General features: G+C 37.0%; 1 protein-coding gene across 1 annotated transcript in view; it reads left to right on the top strand.

Moving 5' to 3' along the window:
* LOC129280005 (laminin subunit alpha-like) overlaps window positions 1-23,125 on the top strand; it is a 127,986-nt gene extending 104,861 nt beyond the window's left edge. Inside the window, exons 67-76 of the mRNA XM_064111744.1 lie at window positions 299-456; window positions 7,241-7,426; window positions 7,902-8,207; window positions 9,267-9,462; window positions 15,285-15,446; window positions 15,946-16,102; window positions 16,624-16,754; window positions 17,468-17,570; window positions 18,347-18,469; window positions 20,327-23,125. Of these exons, the coding sequence (XP_063967814.1) occupies window positions 299-456; window positions 7,241-7,426; window positions 7,902-8,207; window positions 9,267-9,462; window positions 15,285-15,446; window positions 15,946-16,102; window positions 16,624-16,754; window positions 17,468-17,570; window positions 18,347-18,469; window positions 20,327-20,475 (1,671 nt within the window). The 3' untranslated portion in view covers window positions 20,476-23,125. The remainder of the gene's footprint in view (window positions 1-298; window positions 457-7,240; window positions 7,427-7,901; window positions 8,208-9,266; window positions 9,463-15,284; window positions 15,447-15,945; window positions 16,103-16,623; window positions 16,755-17,467; window positions 17,571-18,346; window positions 18,470-20,326) is intronic.
* The last annotated feature ends 459 nt before the right edge of the window (window positions 23,126-23,584 follow it).

The raw sequence follows: 23,584 nt of genomic DNA, 5'->3' as shown, positions 1-23,584 counted from the left end.
GGTGGCAGCGGTGGGATAGTCATGATTAGGAAGTGTTTTGTGTTCAGGAAATTTCATTTTCCATTTCTATTTCTCTATTAATAATATTTTTATTGCAATCATCATTCTCATTGTCCTTCCCATTCTCCTCCTCATCACCATCTCCACCATCACATCCATGACAATCAAATCTTGCTGAAACGTAAAATATTAAGTTTCAGGATCAATATGAAGAAACAAAATTTAATAATATACTATTTGAGAATTAGGTAAACATGAAGTGAGCTTTGACCTTATCCTCTCTCTCTCTCTCCTTCAGAGCTCTTCTGTTGCGATCATGATGAGTAATGGCGCTGTCCTCGTCGTCGCCCACAAAGACGGCAGCACTGCAGAGCTCCTAACCCCCGAGAATACGTACAGTGACGGAATGTGGCACACCATTAACGTACGTCGCCCAGCAAGAAGAGCTAATCGAGAGTAAGTAAAACACTCATGCATATCATCCTTCATACTTTCGGGGGCCGTTTTATGAAGCTGTTCGTAAGTTAAGAATGACTTTAAGAACGACTGGTGATCCTTTCTTGCGGTAAATGACATTCACCATTAAATGTTCATTGGTGATTATTCAGCACGTAAAAAAGGTTCACTAGTCGTTTCTGAATTCGCTCTTAATTTACGAAAAGCTTTATGAAACTCCCACCAGATGGTTCTAGATACATGTATGGCTGGCTAGGTGATACTGCAAATAGGAATATGAAGACGTGTACAGTAAAAAACTTTCCTATATAGAGAGATTGACCACTTGTATTAAAAAACTATAAAGATAATTTTTCCTCCTTGGCACTATAACAGAAAGGCTGCACCCCCTCCCAAAATACCTTGGCCTAGATAGGGTTAAGAGCAGTGATTGATCGTTAAGTTGACATTCATAATTGATTATATGCAATATACAATGCAATCAATTGTAAATATCAGCTCCATAATCAATCTTCAAGCTTTATGTTTCAGGGCCAGGGGAGTGTTTCTCAAAGATTTCAGTATGACTTAAATCGCACTTAAATGCCAACGCGCATCTGAAATGCAATGCGCAGTCTCATTGATCAATACTCAGTAGTGCGCGTCCTCTTCGCATAATCTGACCAGTACGGTCATGCCTTTTATACCGCACGCAACTAGACATTGAAGTGCGACTCTAAGTCATACTTAAATCTTTGTGAAACACCCCCCTTGGATAGGGCTGCATTAAAACGCATTTCATGTGATCTTTACCATTGTAGAGTTGTATCATCTTATTCAGGATACCAAATGCCATAATGCGTAGACAGTGGGTTTTTTTTAATGCATTTATATACTCATTATACATACAGCTAGTGATTGACCTACATGTAGTAGAGCTTTTAATGTGCAATGTAGTAGAGGAATACCATTTTTTGTTTCAATTTGCATAATTAACTTGAATAATTCCTTTTTATCCCAGTGGCCTCCCTTTCACAAATTTGTATCTGCATTTGATGATATAAACCAAATTGCATAATACTTGTTCTTTTTAAGAAAGTTGTAATCTTGCTCAAATCAGATTTTTATCTTGAGATCATGCTTTTTTATGCCTCATTACAATGGTGGTTGTTGCTGAAGGCATGATTTACATTTGAAGATTTTCCTTTCTTCAAGTTCAAGTCATGTAACAGGGTCCTGGGGGAGCGTTTCATGAAACAAATTTTCAAAGGCAATTTGTTATTAGGTACTGGAATCCTTGTATGTTATTGGCTAAGAGCGAAATAGTCGGTAAAATTAATCTATTTGTTCATGAAATACTCCCGTTGCTTTACAAAGAATGTGTATGGTTCAAATTAGCTTAAACTATGGAAAGCCTTTGGTGACATTAATAATTTGACCAATTACATGCATAACAAGGCAGTTTATACAATTGATAAGACAATTGTTTATAAGATTGATTTAGATCAATGGCATCTTTTTTTTTTTTTTTTTAGGGGGGGGGGGATGGTGAAATTATCAAATGCAAGATTGGCTTTTACATCCACATCTATCGAGCCTGGTTACTCTTCCCCAAATACTATACACAGCAAGTGTGACATTTTATGCTAACTATCATTAATTGATTCATTGCTGTAGAACTTAGAAAGGAAATTTTACATACTACAGTTTGTCCTCAGCTACTGTAATTATATTCATTTTGCTTTTTGAATAAGTAGATTAGGCATATATTTATCATGTGCACACCTCATAATGCTGTACCTTGACCTTGTTAGAAGCCACTACTTGTGTTGTTATAAGCTACTGAAATAAACATTTTATTGGTTGCACTTTATGGGAAATGATGATATGTGCTCTATACAAATACCCTATATTATTAGTAGTAGTAATATCATGGAGTGCGGGGCATTTCGTGATACAAATTTTCATAGCCAATTTGCTATAAGCTACTGAAAACCTTGTCATTTGCTCAAAGCAAAATGATAAATGAAACTGATACCCCTGATTCCATTTCTGAAAGTGTATGACTTTGTTGCTTCATTTTTTTCACAATTAAAAAGTTACAAAAATGTAAAAAACTAATGATATTTTTTTTGTGTGTGTGTCACTTTTTCATTCCAGCAACATCTTCAGCACAATTTTTTTTTTTCATTTTGAAGGATAACAAAATTAAAGCATAAATCAAAAGGTTATGATTTCACTGTATTTTGAATTTTCAGAGAACTATTTTTTTGGATCAATTTAAGATAGTTTCCCCTCTTCCCAACTTACTTTAAATGGATTATTATTATTTTTTTATTTGGAGGGTGTAGTAGTAGGACACCATATTGAATCTTTCCTGCCCCATTAATTTAACACAGCAGTGTGTATGTTCATTTACATTTGTTCACAATTAAAAGCTTTAATCGGTGTATACCAGAGGCCAGACTTACAAACAGTTGCGATCGATCCGATCAATCGCAACTATGGAAAGCCAGCAACGTCAACATCTAAAATGCATTTTTGTCATAATATTTTCTAGAAAAGACATGTATTCATACATTCACTGTTTTCTTGACAATTCAGTATGCTTCTCAAAGGACATTGAGCAAAATTCCAAAAGAAAAGATTATGACATTGATGGATTTCCATATACTCGAGATTTGACGGAAATTGTAACTCTTTGTAAGACGGGGCCCTGATCACAATTTCAATGTTTGATGAGTCATTTAATTTAAATGGGACCAGTGACCCCAATACCAACACTAAGTTAATAGAGAAGGTCCTCAGTAAATAGCCAAAATAGTAAATGCTCTTCGACATTTATAAATAAAAAAGTAAGCTAATCTGAAATAGTGATTTTCTTCCTCGTACTCTCAAAAATTTGAGGTTGCTATTTGAGATAAAAGACAAGATACAAGAGTTTCTTTGACACCACCTTTATACGGACTTTTTGTCCATAAAAAGTTGTACTATGTGCACATCTCATGCTTGGGTGAATCCCAGACTTCAAACCATGTTTCTCCTATTCTTTGAAGCTCTTTCTGAATTCCTTAAACATTCAATCAAGTACTTGAGTGGGTTATTGTTGATCAATTTTGACAAGTTATGTATCAATTTAAAGCTTTGGATGTGCCTTTTTCAAGCTCAATAAAAATCTCAAAATTCATTTTGGGTGACTTATCCTTGGTTTTGGGATGGCGGGTCTCAAACACATTGGGTGATTTCAAGTTCAGTGTTGACCTTTTGGTGTTGGTGTTAGGTCAATTTTTACACGATTATAACATCAAACGTAAAATAAAGATGGTCCCGAAAAGTCACTCACTAGTTGTTGAGATGTCAATAATGTGATCTGGATCAGTTTTACAAACTCTGAATAAGTTTTGGAGCTAGGGGAAGCAATCCAAATTTCAACACAAACACCAACACCAAGGCAAACACAGGACTTTGAAATCACCCACTGTTCCTGTACACAATCTTTGTGAAAACCCCAGACTGCTACTTTATATTCTATAATCCGTTCTCCCTTGCAAAAACCCATTCCTGCGTTCTGATAAATGATCATATATTCTTCCCAATCTTTTTCCTCGCTGCCATATCATACTTTTGTATAACCTATTAGGCCTGAGGATGAGTAAGTAGTTGAATATTATTTATTAGAATTCCGTAGATTAGTTGTTTTTAGTTTTAGCTTGTTTATCCCTTTGTAGCTTATATATTACCTAACCCAGCATCTGATGGCTTGCTCGTGTGCTTATGTTTTGTTTGCCTGATTGTGTTATCCACAGTTTAACAACAACTTTTCTCCTTTTTTTTGTTTGATTTTCTTACGTTTTATTTTCCATTTTTGCACTTTCTGTTTTATCTGACCTAGGACCCATTTCATAATGAGTCGCAACTATGGTAGCTTTACCGTTATGGCAACTATGGTGGCGTAACACGGCTCAGCAGCCAATCGCAATCAATGTTTCCATGTTAGTTACAAGTAACCATTAGTTGCAAGTGATTGTGACAACCCCTCCCCCACCCTTTATTTGAAGTTCAAACGCTTTTTTTTTCAAATTTGCTGTTGTTGTGCTTCTTAGTCTGAATTCTTGCAATTCTTAATTTTTGTTTATCAACTCGTCCATTAATAGCTCAATTAATAGGGAATCAAACACAAATGAAAACTTCTTTGAAAAAAAAAGAAAAATAATAAAAAGCAGAGTGAAATTTTGAATAAAATTTGATAACTATTAGAACTACATTATGAATTTTTGAAAGTTAATAAAAGGTTTCCCTATTGCTATATCTGTAGGGGTTTCAAATTGACCACATAGGTACTGGTATTTAGTCTCAGTTTAAGTTCCTTCATTTCCCTACCTAGTCCCCCTGAGTCCTTGATTTTATTTTTTTTTCCATTTAATTTCATATAATTTTATAAACTACAATCAGTCATAAGTACATGTAAGTTGAACAATTAATTGCCTAGCTTTAGGGTATTTGGCCCAAGTTATCTCTGTTGGATGAAAGAAAAATATATAGTGATGACGTCCGTCACAAAAGTTATAAAAAAGTCATTTTGAATCACTCTTTCAAAATCCTGATAAAAAAAAAAGAGCTATAAATTTCACAAGCTAGCTCATGACGCTGAATCTTCTCCTTCTGAATGCTGTGTTCTCCTCCTTATTCACACTAGCAGAATTTTATTCCCCCCAAGACTTATAAATTCTTTGTCATGGATAAAAAATACAACAAAACTAAAGCTGTTTGGCTGTGTTTAAGTGACCTCATAAGCTAGAATCACAAACATGAATTCATGATTCAAAACACAAATTTTAATCACGGTAACTGCAGAATCAGGGTTAAATTTACCCTTTTCCAATGCTGTTTCTCCTTCACTTCCAGCCTCGCCATTGCGCGTCATAGTGCTCAGTTTGACCCAGGAAATATAGGTCAACTTTAAAGCATCACTGCGTCGCACCTTCGATGTTCAGTACATGCTGCTACTGTGTAAAGCGAAGGTGAAGAATAAAACTTGCAGGGTGCAGTTTGGCATGAACGTGATAAAGGCTGACATGGTGACCTCATGATTCGAAACACTGTCCCGTTTAATTGACCTTTTTCGAACGTGATCTTGCAGAAACAGCTTTCTTTACCCTTTTTTCTGCATTTCATGTACATGTACATTACATGTACAGGTATGTGTTTTGAAGCACATTTATCTTTACTTTTGATTAAACCCAACCATAATTCCGCAGAAACGTTTTTAAAACATTTCAAATCGTGATTCCAGGGTAAAAAGTTGCGACTGAACGCACCCATAAACATCTCTAAATACACATGCACAGTGTGTCCGATCTCTTTTGTAAGAACTCTATGTACAAGCATATATATATATATATATATCAGAATATTTAGAATATGTGTTTGTGTTTTTAATGTATGTATGCATGCACATGTATTGTTACAATTTGTAATCGTAGGTATCGTATGTAATGCCTCTCTTAAGTATGAAATATACTTGTAATAGCATTATATATCCACTGTGTGTTTAGTCTGCATGCTATATGACCCTTTATATAAATAATATTATGAATGCAAACGTACATGTATGTATGTGTGTGTATATATATGCTTGATTTATTTGAATTATTCAACTTCATGTACTTTTTTCTAAGAAGAATGTCAATTTGTTTGGTTTTCATCAAATTTTGGTATGCCATTGTTTGGTTTACTTTTATGTTACAGCTTTTCGCAATCAATTATTGATAATAAAAAAAAGTGTAAATTGACGAAGACAGTCATTTATCCTCATTAAAGAGATGCACTCTACATTGTTCATCAGAGCTACAATTATTTGATTTTCCACTCAATTTTTTCCAATGACTATTGTAAAAGAAAACCTTCCATTCATAATTTGATTTTTTTTTAAATGTAGAATTATGTTGGTTTATCACTTGCATGTCTGATATCCAAGAAGCTTTTCTTCAATTAAGAAAAGGTTTCCCCTTTGTCCAAACTTTTAAAATCCTCCAAGAAAACTGCTGCAGGCTCTCCGGAAGAACCTTGCACATTGTATTATTTCATATTAATGTAACATATTGCATTAGAAAAAGGTTAATTAAGGCACTGTTTTGTGAATATTGTCAGCACTGACAAATTATCGTTCCCTGATAATACCGATGCTTCTCAGCCAATCAAAACCATGTATATTTCACTGAAATCATCAGAGTTGACAATTTTGACATTAAGTTCTTGTAAATCATATTTGTCATAATTCCACATTTCATTGATTGGGGTTATATTTTAAGAAATAAGTCTTTATTTTTATGCTGTGCATAAGGGTAAATTGCCCATTCGTCTAGTGCCAACTCGTCCACTCACCACATGGTCTACCTTCATTTAGTCTGATGCTATTCCGTCCAACCTTTTGTCTAACAACAATTTGGTCTAATAATAACCATTTGGTCCAGTCATCACTTCGTCTAATCACCAGTTCGTCTATGACCGTTTTGGCTCTTTATCAATTGGTCTAATGTCCATTTTATTATCATTCATTTCGCCCAATTAACACTTAGTCCAATTAGACCAAACGGTATACAGTCTAAATGTCTATTGGACCAACTGGTTATTAGACGAAATGGTGAGTGGATGAAATGGCAATTAGACCATGTGGATAGTGGAGGAACTGATGGTAGACCGGATGAGAGTATATGAGATGGTTAATTGGACCAAGTGGCATTAGACCAATTAAAAATAAACCTACATGTGCACAGATTCTGACCCTCTGTATTTGTACTTCTAGACTCTCCCTGTCGGTCGATGATAACGGTCCGGTGTTGGAAGCCTTTAATAGCCGTGGTATGAAGACAGCTGGCATGCTCTTTGTTGGTGGTGTTCCTGAGGGATACGACTTGGGACCTATTACTGTTCCACCGGCAGCCAATGCACCTTTCATTGGATGTCTTGCAGATATATCCAGCAAATATGAGTAAGTTGTTGTCAAGTAACCTTACAACTGTGCGGGATGGCAAATATGTATTAATTTTATTAATTCATTCATGCAATATGTTTTACGTTTGCATAAGATATGATACACTCAAAGGCCATATCTTAAGAACTCCCAAACAGTGCTACATCACAGAAAATAAAATCACAAAAAATACCATAGAGTAAAATGTTTGCCTCACAATGTTGTCATAGTTTTGCAGGAGTCTTTGGTCCATATCTGTCATTTCAGCCACTATTCATTACACTGTTTCACAATTTAACTTCATGTTTTTAAATAGCATGAAGTGTAAATATTCAAAGTATGCAGGTTATTTCAATATCTATTCCTAAGTTATTTCAGTGATAACTGGATTATTCTTCCCCAGACCTGATTCTGTTGTGTACAGGCGTCACCTCTGTATAGCATATATACACAAAGTTTTATTCATAATCTGTGCCTTCCAATCAAATTACAGAAAAATCACCTTTGCCAACCGTATGAGACACTTCAATGCTTTCTACGGCTTCTGCGATCCGTTGCTGTCGAGCAACGCCACGGAAGACGAAGCAACCCTCACCTCCCCCGCCCCAACAGATGCTGCCTCGACCGAAGGAGCGTCGACTCCGCCGTCCATGCGCAACGACGGGCCTTGCGTCCTATCGTCCAACCCAGAGGAAGCTCCCGAAGACCCATCAAACGAGGGCGCTGTCCAGTTTGGCGTCCTGGCCGACAGTCACGTGGCGTTCCCTGGCAGACAAATTGTGAAACAGTACAAAAATACGTGAGTTATCCTTTTGCCCATCTGAAGTGCAACCCTTCCATTCGTCCGACCATAATTTGGGTAATCTGTGTTTGTAGAGGACTTTAGCTCTTCCCTAATCAAACTGAGGTAAAGATGTCTCATAAAGCTCTTTATAAATGCATATTTTTTTAAGGAATGGATGAGGAAGCACTAAAATTTGAGCACCAAGTTTTAACCCTAAATGGGGTTGAATTCAAATATTTTTATTTATTTTAATTGGCAAGAACTGCATTAAAATGTGTGTTGACAGTTACTCTACACGAAGATATCGAACTTGAGCTCAGTAATGTGACAGGTTTCAAACGTAAAAATAAAAATATTCTCCATTGATTAACTTCATGTACTTGTCTTGCGGTTAACTTATTTGGGTAATTCACCTTTTTTATCATTCGTACAATGTTTTATAACACTCATCAAAATAATATATTGTACAATGCCTACTTAGCTTGTTGTACGCGAGCAAATGGGAGGCTGAATGTCAAACATTCGTACCGTTGCACAAAAGACGTACCATCCAAAATGTACCGTCCAAAATGTACCGTTGCACGGCTGTAGGAGGTGACGTCACAATACGATTTAATTCATTGTGCTCAGTAAAAATGAACAATACGCGTATAAGCCAGCTGGCTAAATGCGCAAGGCTGCCCAAGGTCATGTGCGCTTGTGGGATTTTGCTTTCTGCTTTCAATATTTTTGCTCCCTTTTCATAGATTACTATAGGGATAAACTCTTTGTTTTTTATATTTTCGCTAAATTCCGAGGCGTTGTACAACACAAATAGCGAATATTCTTATTCGTGCAATTGTGCGAGATTTCGCATTCAGTGAAAGAAAGAAACGCTCTATTTAACTCGGCTAACGCCTCGTTGAATAGAGCATCTTTCTTTCACCTCATGCGAAATCTCGCACCATCGCACTCATGCCTATTCGCTATTTGTATATTATTGAATTGATTTTGATCTTTGTTTATTGGAATAATCTTTTACTGTACATACATGTACATACATTCTGTGAAATGTTTTTCCCTCGCAACTTTCAGATACAACATTTCCGTTGCTGTGCGAACCGGTGCCCGCAATGGTCTCATGTACTACGCTGCAGACGATTCCCAGATTGACATCTTGACGCTGTTCTTGTATGAGGGTCGTCCCGTTATGGTCTTTAATCTTGGATCGGGGAATCTGAGACTAGAGCCCGAGGACGGTCGCACAATCAACGATGCCCAGTGGCATACGGTAAGAGGTTTTGATTGAATGTTTCACTTCATTTATTGATTCATCCATTTTTTAAAACAGGATGAATTTGCAATGATATTCAAAGAACAATACATCAAATACAAAGTAAAAACTGGTTAGGGAGTCCAAAGAATCAAGAGCTTGTAGTTAGGGCTCCCTACATGTAACAAAGGGGCAATTCCATAAAATATGTACGTCCAACCTCATATTTATGGGACCTTCATGGAATTTTCTATCTCTGATTTCTGGTTAGACAGTCTATAATGTTCTCAAAGGACCATGACTTTATCAGTTTATGAGGTGAAAAAAGACGGGGGTCGGTCGTACAAAACAGTTGATTATTTTATGGAATTGCCCAAAGTAACAAATACGAGTTGATTATTAAAGACAAGTATTGTAAATATATTTATTATGTAAACTGTAAGTAAGCTGATCAACTCCAGTGGAGAGGTCGGCGCTCACAGTATGAACCGTTGTCATCAACAAGAAAGTGGAATAAACTGGAGATAGATTTTTCCCAATAAACAATGCAACGGTGCAGCCAGCAAATCATGACCTGTGCTTAACTCTGTGTTAAATGGATCCTGAGCACCGGTTTCCTCATATGCATATGGAATTCTCTAAAAGGGCTCTGTCGAGTGAATCATCCAATGATTAATTCCTTGATCCTGATTGGCTGTTGCACATTGTTACCATGGTAATTTCCAATGGTTGGAGAGTTAGCATAAATTGTAAACTTTTGTGCTGTAGGCTTTGGGAATGAAGCTTTAAAGTATACATCCAAAGAATCAAAAGTATTTTATAATGACTTTATGTGGTCATCATTGTAAAGGGGAAGTATTACTAATCAGATATATAACTTCACTTTTCAAAATAGTGATCAGAGATTGCAGAAATCAGCTCTCAAAAATGATTTATTTTCATGCCATATTTCTGCCTTCCACCGGTCCTCTTGCGAGCTCCAGCTGAGTGACGTCACACAATGAGCAGTGAGCAGCTGAGCTGACAGCAGCCCATTGGAGACGATCTTTCCAATCAGCGTTTTTTGCTCTTAGAATTGTTTATTCCTCTTAAGATTGGTCTTGTTATATAGATAAAAGTTTGAATTTACTGAACAGTGAAAAAAAGTGCACATTTAACGTATTTTGGTGACCGATATTTAGCTTAGAATTTTTTTTTTTTTTTCAAGAAATATAGGTGAATAAACAAAGCATATTTTCACGTAGAAATCACACTTGCGTCACATTAATGTTATAGTCAATATAAAGCATAGACATTCTTCTTTATGACTGAACAAAAATTATGAAATTTCATTAAGTAGCAAAGTCAGGAATCACAAAAAAAACACGGCAATATCCATCGCGAAATGACTGAAATTGCAGTTGAATTGCCGAAGCATTATTAGGAAACAGCGGCGAGCGGACTTTCTTTCATATATCTTAAAAATGCCTTCCTGTTAGGGCGATGGTCTGTGGCCAAATGCGTTGGCCATTGTTTTGTCATGTGCGAGGACCCTGGTTCGAAACTCGGATTTTTTTTTTCTGGGTATTTTTTTTTTATTCCTTCCCCGTCCCTACCCATCTTTTTTTTCTCTTTTTATTTTCTTGTGAAATTCTATTCAGACCTGTATTTATCAAATCTTGCTTCTTAATTGCTGCTTTTGATTTTCAAGTTCTTGATTAGATTATTTCTACTCTTATTTGGGATGGGAGGGGTAGAGTTAAAAGTCAAGTCCACATCAACTAAAAATTATTTGAATAGAGTGATTTCCCTTGTTGTTTTTACTCAAAACAGTCATATACACAAAACAATGATATGCAAATTAGAGTTGTCACTCACATCACATTCGTTTCTATTTTTTGTGGCATTTTGTTTTTTATTCTTTGCAGATTTGACGATAGGAAACTCTTCATCTGATCACAATAGGTTATATTTACGGAACTGTTAAAATAGTAATTATATAAATTTGAATCAAAGTTTTTATGAAATTTCCTGCAATATCTTGTTATTTTTCTTTAAATTCAAATGAATTTTTGATTGCGTGGACTTCTCCTTTACTCTTAATGTAGGGAATGCATAGCAAAATTTATCCAGAAACAAAATTGTCTTAGAATATGCAAATCAGTAATTGGACACATGTTCACTTTTCTTTCATCCAGGCCACTTCCTCACATCCACCAGGCTTTCAGTCTGATGATGAACCATCACACAACATTCACAGTGCTTCACAATAAATATTTCACTTCTGTTCATACATGCAATAAATATTGTGGAAAACAAATAAAAGGCGTACCCATATTCAAATACCGTTTAAAAGGACAAATATATTATACCTTTCGAGAAAAATCAGCATGTTAAATATCTGATAACAAAACATAATTATGGGGCACTGCAAGAAACTTATGTTCAATTGCAAATCAAGCGTAAGTCTTAAATTCAAATTCAAGCGTAATAAGGTCGAGTTGCAATCGCAATTCAACTACATGTTTAATCAAAGGACTTTCCCTTGATTTGGGACGTGTGATTGAGTATAACATTTCTCGCAAAATGCCCTAGTAACATTAAAATTGTTCTTTCGTTTTAAATTGTGTGTTATTATTTTTGACAAGCTGTATTCCTGTCCGAGTAAAATTTCTTAGTTCTCTCCAAAACTGTGCTCAAAATTGTTTCCAAGATTGATAAAGAAATTTTTTCTTTTGTATCATTATCATTCCACAACTTGCAAACCGTAGGTCCTGGAAAGAGTGAAGAAAAAAATGGCTATATCCAAATCATAGTAAAAGGACATGATGGAATCTCCCAGATTGAGGTAGCAAGCAGAGACCAGAAGTCACCAGAGTTAGCAATTGTGCAGATCTGTGTGTAGAAGAGAGAAAAAAAGAAATAGTTTAAATAATCAAATCAAAGTATGAATTTAATTATCGTGATGATTGATGACGTGCGGTGGCATGTAATTCCCGGTCAACAACAAATGATAGTAGGTTTAGACACCTGAAAAGTTCCACTCAGAACACTGGTGCTCTACCTCAAGTGATGTTTGTGTAGGCCCCACTCCACTTCACTACCGCTACACTACCGTACATGTACGCCACACCTACCCGGGTAAGTGTGTAGCGTAGTGTAGGCTGTAGCAGTACTCCAGTAGTGAAGTGGAGACTACACGAACATCACTTGAGGTACGGTGCTCTCTGAGTCTCTGTGTCATTACAAAGATTGCATTTATCTTCATTGTTGAAGGCATTACGCATACATATATGCAGCAACACTCTAATCAGAAAGAAACACCAGACTCTAATTTTGGCCCACCCAAGGGTTCATTACATGCCGCCGCGCACAGAAAATTCAAGCCATAGAAGTCGTGGACCCAAGAAGTGAGATCCCAGCACGCGCGACCCACTAGTTAGAAATCCACTGCCAAACGCGGTTCGTGGTTAGTATACTAATACTAACCTCGCAATACGTACTAGTAGTATACTAATACTAACCTCGCAATACGTGTGAGTGATTTTGGCCAGGAATCAGGGTAATCACTGCTGAAAATTTGTCTGGCTTCATGACATCGGCATCATGGTGATATAATTCTGTGTATAATAAAAACTTAAACATTCCTCTGAAACAGCAGATTTTCAGCCATGGTCCATACCACTCAGTGCTCCTAAATAATTTAATTGCCTGCCTGAGTCCTGACCAGTTTTAGAAATCTGAAGAAAAAATCTGCTGGAATTGTGCCACTCACACGTATTAAGTATACTAACCCCGCACCACGAACCGCGTTTGGCAGTGGATTTCTAACTAGTGGGTCGCGCGTGCTTAGCCTGGAGGCGTCTGGGATCTCACTTCTTGGGTCCACAACACACGACTTCTATGGCTTGATTTTTCTGTGCGTGGCGGCATGTAATGAACCCTTGCCTTGGGTGGAATTGTACAAAAACATTATTTCTAAAATAAAAACTTTTTAATTTTAATAGTAGTTATGCCAAAATGCATGATTCTAAACTTATATCAGATCTGTATCTGTCATCTGACCTGAATGCATCGTCAGAACAAGTACAGTTTCCAAACATGCTTACCTTGACTTTTGACTGGATCAAACAGCGTAGCCTGCAACATGCATCGGGAGCAAGTGAATGGGACCGTGCAGCTTGGAGTTTTTCAATAGTTAGTAGAGCAACACAACGAAGACTGTCGAGTGGACAAAATCGATCTTTCCAGTTCACAATTCAATAAAAAACGGGCAAAATAACACAGTTCTGGTTCCCTTATAGTCTGAAGTTGTCGAAAACAGAATTCGGATGTCACATTACATGAAGAAAACGGTAAATTCGGAAGATATTGAAGAGGTCAGTAAGGTGATTCAGTGTATTATGCACAGAGGGATGATGAGCTCGATTATTGTGTGACGTCATTATTCTCGACTGTTTTCACTGCGTGAACTGTCGGTCTGGGGGGCGGCTGGGGGGCTTAGAATGGTCTCTAATAATTTCATTTCTTGCATTTCCACGACATCGATAAGACTTTTTAGTGACATATTTGTGTATAAAAAGACAAGACCTTTCCATTCATATATAATTTGTCTATAATCATCACTTTCGTGAATTTTCTTTGTGTGTATACTTTAAAGAAAATAATGGCTTAACCCTATCTTAACTGGGCTATTTCGGACCAGTATATACCCCCCTCAGATCTCGGCCGCTGATTGCGCAATCGCCGCGAAAATTTGCAAGCGCGTAGAGCCGGATTTAAACTACAAGAGTGTATAGTAAAATTTTCAAAAACAATTTTTATAATATTTTTTATTAATTATGCAAATAGGCATATGAAATATGCTATGAATTTGTTTTTTTGTGTATGTATTTGCCTTTAACTCAATTTGTATAGCTAGTAGAATGCTAATTTTTGGTGGGAGAATCAATTATTACATTTCTAACAAATATCTACAAAAAATAGCAAAAATATAATTAATTTCTTATGTACTTTATTGTTTTTTAAATTCTTATGTATTCTTTGTTTTTTCAAACCTTTGTTTTTTTATTGTTTTTCCCGATGAACTTTGTCGTGGACCCTTTTGCGATCATAAATAGCATAATATAAATCCATTTAAACCAACAAAACTAAAAATTATCATACATTTATGATTTTTGGTTGAAAAACACAATTTGCATTGACTTTTTACACGGAATCACGTTTTTGAGCAATTTCTGGTCTGACATGCACCTACAAAACGTTGCGTAATTTTGGAACCACGTACCCGGGCGTTGCAAATTTGGTCTCAAAAGATGCGCAAGACTTGAAAGTAAAAAGTCGGTGAGCGGCGCAGTAAAAAAAAATCGTGCGACAGCGTAGTGACAAAATTTGTTGAGGGGGGGTCAAATTGACCCCCCCCCCCCCAGTTTAATAAGGGTTAAGAGAGGATTGTTGCAAAACTAATCTCATGTTAACCTGATGCCTGTTTTGGCAATTGCATCACCAATGAAAATATTTTTATGGGGGGGGGGGGGTCATGTGGGTCAAAACAAAGTAAGCAACATTTAACAATCTTCGGTTGCCCCTCCAATTGATGAAACCTTTGAACTACATATGTAAAACTTGATATCATTTTTTGTTTCTTTCACCAATCTGTTCCAATGATAATAATCATAATAGTAATTTTTCCACGTAGCCCGTTTGTATAGTGGTTCTACCCATTTCCTTAGTTCCAACACAATATTTAACTACCAGTAACTAGTTCTAGAAGAGAATGGGAAATGAAATGCGAGACCTGAAGCAATTTAGATCACTGTTCACTGATTGTATTTCCCTTTTCTCCCACTTTTATACTATAGATCAGAACATATCGTAAGAGGACAGAGGGCGAGCTGTACATTGATGGAGAGTTGGTTGCGAGTGGCAACAGTGGTCCAGGTGCTCGTCTTCTGCAAACCACATCCCCTTTCTTCTGGGGCGGCCTGAACAGGACGCTTACGATCAGTAACAACGATGTCAATGTAAGTTGTGTAAAACTATCTTAGCTTCGTACCAGTTAACTCTTTGATGTCTGGATTCTGTATTTCCCATAGGCTTTGTACAGGGACACCCAGTTTCGATGGGCAAGGGGTTAACCTGTTGACTCCCAATTCTGTAATTCCATAGGCTTTGTCTAGGAACCAACTGATCAAGACGGGGCATCAGCTAGATTGATTGAAAAGAACAGGGTACCTGTAAAATCAGGGGCCCGTTTCATAAAGAGGTACAACTGTTGTAACTTTGCCATTACGGCAACTACAATGGCAACAGGGCTCAGCAGCCAATCACAATCAAGGTTACCATGGTAGTTGCCATAATGGCAAAGTTACAACAGTTGTTACTCTTTATGAAACGGGCCCCAGATGTAATCAATTGTACAGTTCAAGTCTTGTAATTGATTCCTAACCTTTGTGTAACAGGATCGTGAATATATATTTCTATTCATAAAATCTTGGAAACCGTTTCACTTCTGTCTTGTAGGAAGCCAGCCAGATCGGCCTGCTTGGATGCATGAAAGATTTAGCCAACGATGGAGTTCCATTCGGGACTCCTAGCAGCGAGTACGAGATCCAGGCTTGCTCTCAACTCATCGAACCGGGCGTTTACTTCGGTCCCGGCAAGGGATTCGTCATCCCTGGTAAGTAAATTTGAGAAGTTGTTCAATTTGAATCTTTACTACACTTTGAGATTTTTATGTTTTGCAAAAATTTGATATTTCTTTGCTTAATGGAAAGATTATGGCAATTCTGCAAAAGAAAATGTGATCATCTTATCAGGGTACCCACAGTCATGGAAAATCCTGGAAAAATTTGTGGTCGTGGAAGTCAGGGAATCTGGAAAATTTGTGAAAAGTCATGGAATTGCATTCACCTCTCGGCTATGCCAGCTTTCCAGTTTGTCGTGTCGCGCAACTCTCATACTCTGCTATTTTAATTGGTGTTCATGATTTCCATTTTTCCCAGTTTTGTGACATCCCAAATTCTACCTAACTCCCGGGACGTCATGGAAAGCAGCAATTTAGTCATGGAAAAGTAATGGAATTCTGTTTTCAAATTTCTGCGGGAACCATGTATTATGTTGATAGTAGACATCAATTCTGTAGATGTTCCTGATCCTCCAGTTTCTTGATTCTCCATTGTATTTTGTCCCCCTTTTCAGATGAGACCTTTGGGGTCAACCAAAGAATGGAGGTGCGTATGTCCATCAAGCCTCGGGTCAAGTCAGGGGTCATCTTCTCTGTGGCCAAACCTCAGATGGACTTTGCTTCCCTCGAGCTCATCGATGGACAGGTAAGAGCTAGGGTTAGGGATGAAGGGATTATAAAGCTTGTCTTGGGTTTTAGGTAACTTTATGGGAAGTTCCTGTTGCATATTTTAACAGAAATGCCACAGAAATGACATTAAGAAACTTTTGTTTTAGAATTTAGAAATGGCTTTCATAAATGTTGAATGGGAGATAAGGAGATATGTAAGTGAGATCTGTAATATTCCGAAAGATTATTTCAAATGGACTGGTGAAAACTGGTGCCCTGGTGGGTGTTCCATAAAGCTGTTTGTAAGTTAAGAGCGACTTAAAGAACGACTGGTGATCCTTTCTTGTGGAAAATGCGGGGTAAAATGGTATATTCATTGACGATGGTTACGCGTGAAGAAAGGTTCACCAGTCGTTCTTAAAGTCGCTCTTAACTTACAAACAGCTTTATGAAACGGCCCCCCGGTTGTAGTCCACAATGCTACTGATGATGGAAGCAATGTTGGAATGCGAAGGGCAAACACAGTCACTAACTGAGCCAAAAGATAAAGTCAACCCAGATGAAGTGAATGGGTACCTGGCAGGATTAATTCCTTTAAGACGGTGAGTGCTGAAAGCAGCAGCTCAAGCCAAAATCGGGTTAATAGTCAGAGTAATGGTGTGCCTCAGAATAGATTTTATCTTGATGGATTAAGCAGTATCAGTGATGTCTCAGTCCTAATTTCATTTTATATTTCTCAAACGTCCACAGCTGTTCTTCAGGGTTCAGAACGGTGCAGGTGTCATAGAAGCGACCTACCTGCCGCCAGAAGGCTCTGCGTTCCTCTGTGATGGCAACTGGCACGACCTACTAGGTAAGTATCAAGTGATGCGAAGACATCGTCGAAGAAGGTATCTTTAGGAGAACAGAAAGGGGTTCAATTACTCCGATGGAAAATCTGCACGTTAAGCCAAAACTAAATAAACCCTAATCATTTTAATAATAATAATATTCCGCATTTATATAGCGCTTAATACATCGAAACGACGTCTGTAAGCGCTTTACAGATATATTATTACCCTGGTCATCGGATCCTTGCATGCCCGCCTACAATGTATGCACCTTCTCCACTCCCTGGAGAGTTCCACGACTCAATTGCTAGGCATTCTACATAGGCTTTCGCATCCTACCGGGTACCCATTTAACACCTGGGTGGAGAGTGGCAAATTATGGATTAACGCCTTGCCAAAAGACACTAGGCCATGGTGGGATTAGAATACACGACCCTTTGATTACAAGGCGAGAGTCAGAACCGCTTCACCACCACGCTTCCACTATCTTTACATTATTCTGAATCAGAATCTCTGTTATAATCTGAGACAATAAGACCGGAACAGATGTCGCAGGAGCAAATGTCTTGTCGCCCAGAAAATGGCAACTTAAACCAATGATGATGATGTCAATTCACGGGGAATGGTATGTTGTGAAAGTGACCTTGATGCTAGATTCACGCTGGAAAAGCAGAAATATCAACAAAATGAGTAGTTGCCTGTGAAGGTTTGCATGGTGGTACAATTAACAGAAGGAGTTTATCATGAAGGAAAATATGTCATTATTCCTTCCCCTCTCTCTCATCCACTTTTCCTACAGTGACCAAAGAGGGCTCTCTCCTGCAAATCACCGTCGACGGAGACGAGGGTGAGCTCGTGACCGGTCCGAGCGGAGCCACGGCTGCTAACACCAATGATCCTCTGTACTTTGGAGGATTGCCAGGTAAATAGCAATCATTATTAAAGGTCAAGTCCACCCCAAAAAATTGTTGATTTGAATCGATAGAGAAAAATAAAATAAACATAACGCTGCAAATTTCATCGAAATCGGATGTAAAATAAGAAAGTTATGACATTTTAAAGTTTCGCTTATTTTTCACAAAACAGTTAAATGCACAACTCAGCAATATGCAAATGAGAGATGTCCATGCAAATGAATGATGTCCATCACTCACTATTTCTTTTGTTTTTTATTGTTTGAATTATACAATATTTCAATTTTTACAGATTTGACAATAAGGACCAACTTAACTTCACCATAAACTGTTAAAATAATGGTAATTCTACATGTTCAGGGAGAAATAAAACTTTGTTTCACTTGACAAGGAGGAAAAAATAAGAATATTTCATATAATAAAATACAAAAGAGATAGTGAGTGGGTGACGTCATCAGCCTGCCAATTTGCATACCGACCAGGATGTGCATATAACTGTTTTGTTAAATTAAGCGAAACTTTAAAATGTCATAACTTTCTTATTTTACGTCCGATTTTGATGAAATTTTCAGTGTTTTGCTTGTTGGATTTTTCTCCCTTTTTTCAAATCAACTTTTTCTTGGGGTGGACTTATCCTTTAAAGGGGGAGTGGACTGTGTGTAGTCTCTCATTGACTGTGTGTTATAAATACATAGTCTTAAAATATACATTTTCAAATATCTACTAATACTACAGAGAATAAATTGATCCATAATTGTATTTGTATAGAGAAACCAAAATGTTTTGAGAGGAAAAGTAGTTGTTTTGCTACTTGGTAACATAATTATTGCGGTGTGAATGTATTGAGTAGTTACCCGGCAATTAGTTTGTTATCATTTTAAAAGTGGGTCTATATTACTAGACTACACTAGCATTATGGGTCAGGAAACTGGCCAGGTACGAGTAGTTGAGGACTCGAGATGGCGCTATTGGTTCATATCTGCTCTAAAGCTGATTGTTAATTTGGTAAATCCCACCAAAAGTGCCTGTCATTTTCTGAAGCTTTGCAAAATTATTTGAATGTGTATGTCTTGATAGGTTAATGATGCGGAATGTCTTAAATAAGGATATGTCTTATTGCTTGGGTTTTGCGATACTGATCACGTGCCAGATGGAGGATAAAATATTTGCATCATTTTTTTCTCTTTTCATGGAAACCACTTCTTTAACAAAGTTTCAGGATAAAGATGAAAGTACTATTAGAGATGAAATATAGAAAGTGAATTTAAAAGTAAAATATTAATTACCACATAAAATTAGCCATGACATTCAATTCTTTACTCATTGATTCAAATATGCATGTTTCTTTCCTGGGAACCGTGCAATAACAAAGTATTCTTTTAATATCTTTTTGTAATAAATAAACTACTACATTACTTGTTGCAATGTCTGACAAGCTTTGAAGTCAAGGACAAATTTTCATGAAAAAAGTATGAAAACAATTTTTGAATATTCTAGACTCTATATTCTAAACTCCCTGAAGAAGCCATCAAATCGTCCACACTCCTCAACTTTAAACAGAGACTATCGAAATTGAGTTATTAATGGGCTACAAAGCCCCCCAAACCCTGCCACACTAATATCCATCTACGTGAAGATGGAATTGTAGTGCTTCAAGGTATGTTCAAGGTATATTCAAGGTAGTGAACAGGTCTATTACAAATCAATCTTTGACTTTGACCCTATAAAATGCCTTTTTATTGATATCTATTTTTGCAAGATTTACGAGTATTTTTCCACGATTAAGAATGTGTGTCTGTGCGTTATGAGTATTCAGAGCAATAAAACATTTTGCCTTTCTTCTCTCTCTCTCTCTCTCTCTTAAGATGGTGAGGAAGGTAATCATCCCGGCATCGTGGTCAACGCCCACTACGTCGGCTGCATGCGTGACATCATGGTCAACGACGACCTCATCAACATGTCCGCCGGCCTCTTTGAAGGCGACGTCGATACACGCTCCTGCGCCGCCAACTGAGCGCATCGATGACCACGATCAAGCCCCCGAATGCGAATGTGCATTTGTTACTCCTAAACTACATACCAAGACTTGACATTACATTTGATGTGACCGGGATGAGTTATATTCCCTTTGCCCTCCGTTCTCTCATCAATTTTAAAAATGTTTTAATTTTTACTATAGCACAAGCTTTATCAAGTAATGGCTGTCCAATATGAATGATGACTGATGCACATTGTACTGGATTATCAATGAATTATTATCTTTACAATTACCGTGTTCTGTGATATCACCGCACTCTAAAAGAAAACATTCTCTCATCAAAATTTTTTAATTTAGTGGTTTTAATATTGCTACTTTTTAAAAGTAATACTTGTCTTATTTGAATGAGGACAATGGGTTGCTTTGGAGATTGTAAAAGAATTGTCCAGAAGGTTTGTCTTTGCAAATAAACGTGATTCACGATGTCACTGCCCTCGTAAAGTGATAACATACTACATTGTTGAATGGATTGTCACTGACGATTATTTTTAATTTGAATATGGTATCATCATTTTATTCAGTTCAATATTGGAACCAAACCCGACATCATTCATTCTTTCAGTTTGATATTAGAACCATCGTTCATTCTTTCATTTTGATTGGTTATTGAAATAACAGTGCAAAAGCTCTTTGGCAAAAATATTGGCGAGCTTTGGCTCTACGATGTAGGGGGCTTCCGTGGTGCAGGCATATGGCAAGCCCTTCTTAACACTAAATCCTGTTTCTTGATATGAAGAAATAGGAATAAATGTTAAAAGGGCTTACCATAAGCCTTCGTCGTTGAAAGCCCTATACGTCACTGGGACTGAGCCAAAACTCACTATTATTTCAATTTATTCAAGTATCTCAATACAACTCAACTTTGGTGCATGTTTTCAGTGATGCCACAGTTTCACTGACGACACTGTCTCCAGACTGACCAGGGTCCCGTAACACAAAGGCTAGCAATTGATCGTACGCTTGATTTTCAAAATTGATTGTACATTGTAGGCAATGCAATCAATCGTTAAGAATATATTCTACGATGATTGCCAAGTTTTGTGTTACGGGGCCCCAGATCTATTCGGTCACTTCCAGTGACTTGCAATCGGTCAGTTTGGACTCGGTTCCGTTGTTACGACTGTAACATACCGTTAATTCCTTCAGAGATTAATACAGGGTGTACCAAAAAAAAATGAATTTCTAAGTGACTCCTACCATGGTGCTACATTATAACTGAATGCTGAATTTCATATGGATTGTTTTGTAGGTTACTTTGCATTTCATAACACACTCTGTACATGTACTTTCATGTTGTCGTGAAAAAGGTAGATTACAATATAAGTATGCCATGGTGCTCTTTTTATATGTCAACTATGCAATTTTTATACACCTTTTATACAACTTTTGCACTTAATGTGGACAAATAATCATGTCTTAATTTTTAAAAGCTAATAGATCCTGATGCCTTGCGCTTTTGAAATAATCTTCCAATATTAACATTTTATGAGGTATGAACCTTGGTATGAAGTTATTTTTTAAAACTAATATGGAGAAAAAAAATCATGTTGCAAGTCTAGTGATTATTATGAAAAGTTTAATAAGTGGTATGTATTTTTGGAGTATTTCAAGGACGACGGAATGTTTAATCGTTTTTATTATCTTTTGGAATCTGCCCACTGGCTGGGCAGATTCCACTCTCCAAGGACTCAGTAGATTTTTAAGAATTAAACTTTCACCGGGAAAACAAAACCATTGCCATACAAGGCAGGGTGTTTTATTTACTCTTTTATTATCGTTAACAAAAGTGAAGCGACAGAGGGCCGACGGTTGATGATGGATAGCCCTTGTTTGTCTTTACTTTTGTTACAGAATGTGACACTTGTGGCATGTCTTTGCAATCACAGTCTATAGATGGAGTTGAAAATCACTTCTCTGTGTCATATCTTTGTAATCTCAGTCTTACAGAGGTATGAGCTCCATATCTGTAAACTTAAACTTGAAACTTAATATTCTCTTTTCCATATAAATGTCCCCCACAAATACGGTTCTGCATTTCGGCAGTTCTCTTAAGAATCCAAAATGATGTAGGTCATTTGATTTCAACAGATTGCTTTATTTCACACATGAAAAGAAGCCAAGTCTCTTGATACCAAGTACAAGATTTCAATGAATAAAGAAAGGTGATACAAAAGATCTGTCACACATAAATACTTTAATTCATTTCTTTCCAAGTCACCCAAAGACATGCCACAATCTGTCAATTTTTTTAAACCCACACTAATCCCTTTATTACTTTCTTGCGGTATTATATTTATTTGTCTTGAAGGAAAGCAAAACTTTCCTTTTTAATTTTCTAGAATTTTTATTTGAACTGCTGCTTAAAATATATAAAAATTACTAACAGGGATAAGCTTTGCAACTCGATAACCCGTCCACCATACTCTTCTACAGTTTGAACAGGAATCTATTGTATTGACATAAATGTATGTGTCATTTTTAATCTTGCACTTTTATTTTAATTTTGTTTGTTAGGTATACATTAAGGTAAAACAGTAAAATGCAGCTTGGATGCTACATTTGTACAATTAACTTGGTCAACAGTACCACTTTGTTATCTCATGATTAAATACAAAAAGCAATCCCACATTTTGTCTTGTATTGTGTAAATTTGTTCACTATGACATTTCTGCGGACTCTTTACGTCAATTTAGTATACAATAACAATGATGATGGTGGTGTTGGTGATGGTGATGGTGATGATAGTGATGATGAGGAGGAGGGTGGTTGTGGTGGTGATGATGAATGCTGTTGATTAATGATGATGATGTGACAATGGTGGTGGTGATAAAGATCGTGATGATGATGATGGTAATGGTGGTGATGGTGGTGATGGTGGTGATGATGATGATGATGATGATGGTGGTGGTGGTGGTGATGGTGATGATGATGATGGTGGTGATGGTGATGATGATGGTGGTGATGGTGATGATGATGATGGTGATGGTGATGATGATGGTGATGGTGGTGATGGTGGTGATGGTGATGGTGATGATGATGGTGATGATGTGGTGATGTGGTGATGGTGATGATGATGGTGGTGATG

This window comes from Lytechinus pictus, chromosome 17, assembly GCF_037042905.1.
Source record: "Lytechinus pictus isolate F3 Inbred chromosome 17, Lp3.0, whole genome shotgun sequence".
In the NCBI taxonomy this organism is placed as follows: domain Eukaryota; kingdom Metazoa; phylum Echinodermata; class Echinoidea; order Temnopleuroida; family Toxopneustidae; genus Lytechinus; species Lytechinus pictus.
The sequence above is the reverse complement of the archived record's forward strand: the minus strand, read 5'-3'. Positions and strand labels throughout refer to the sequence as shown.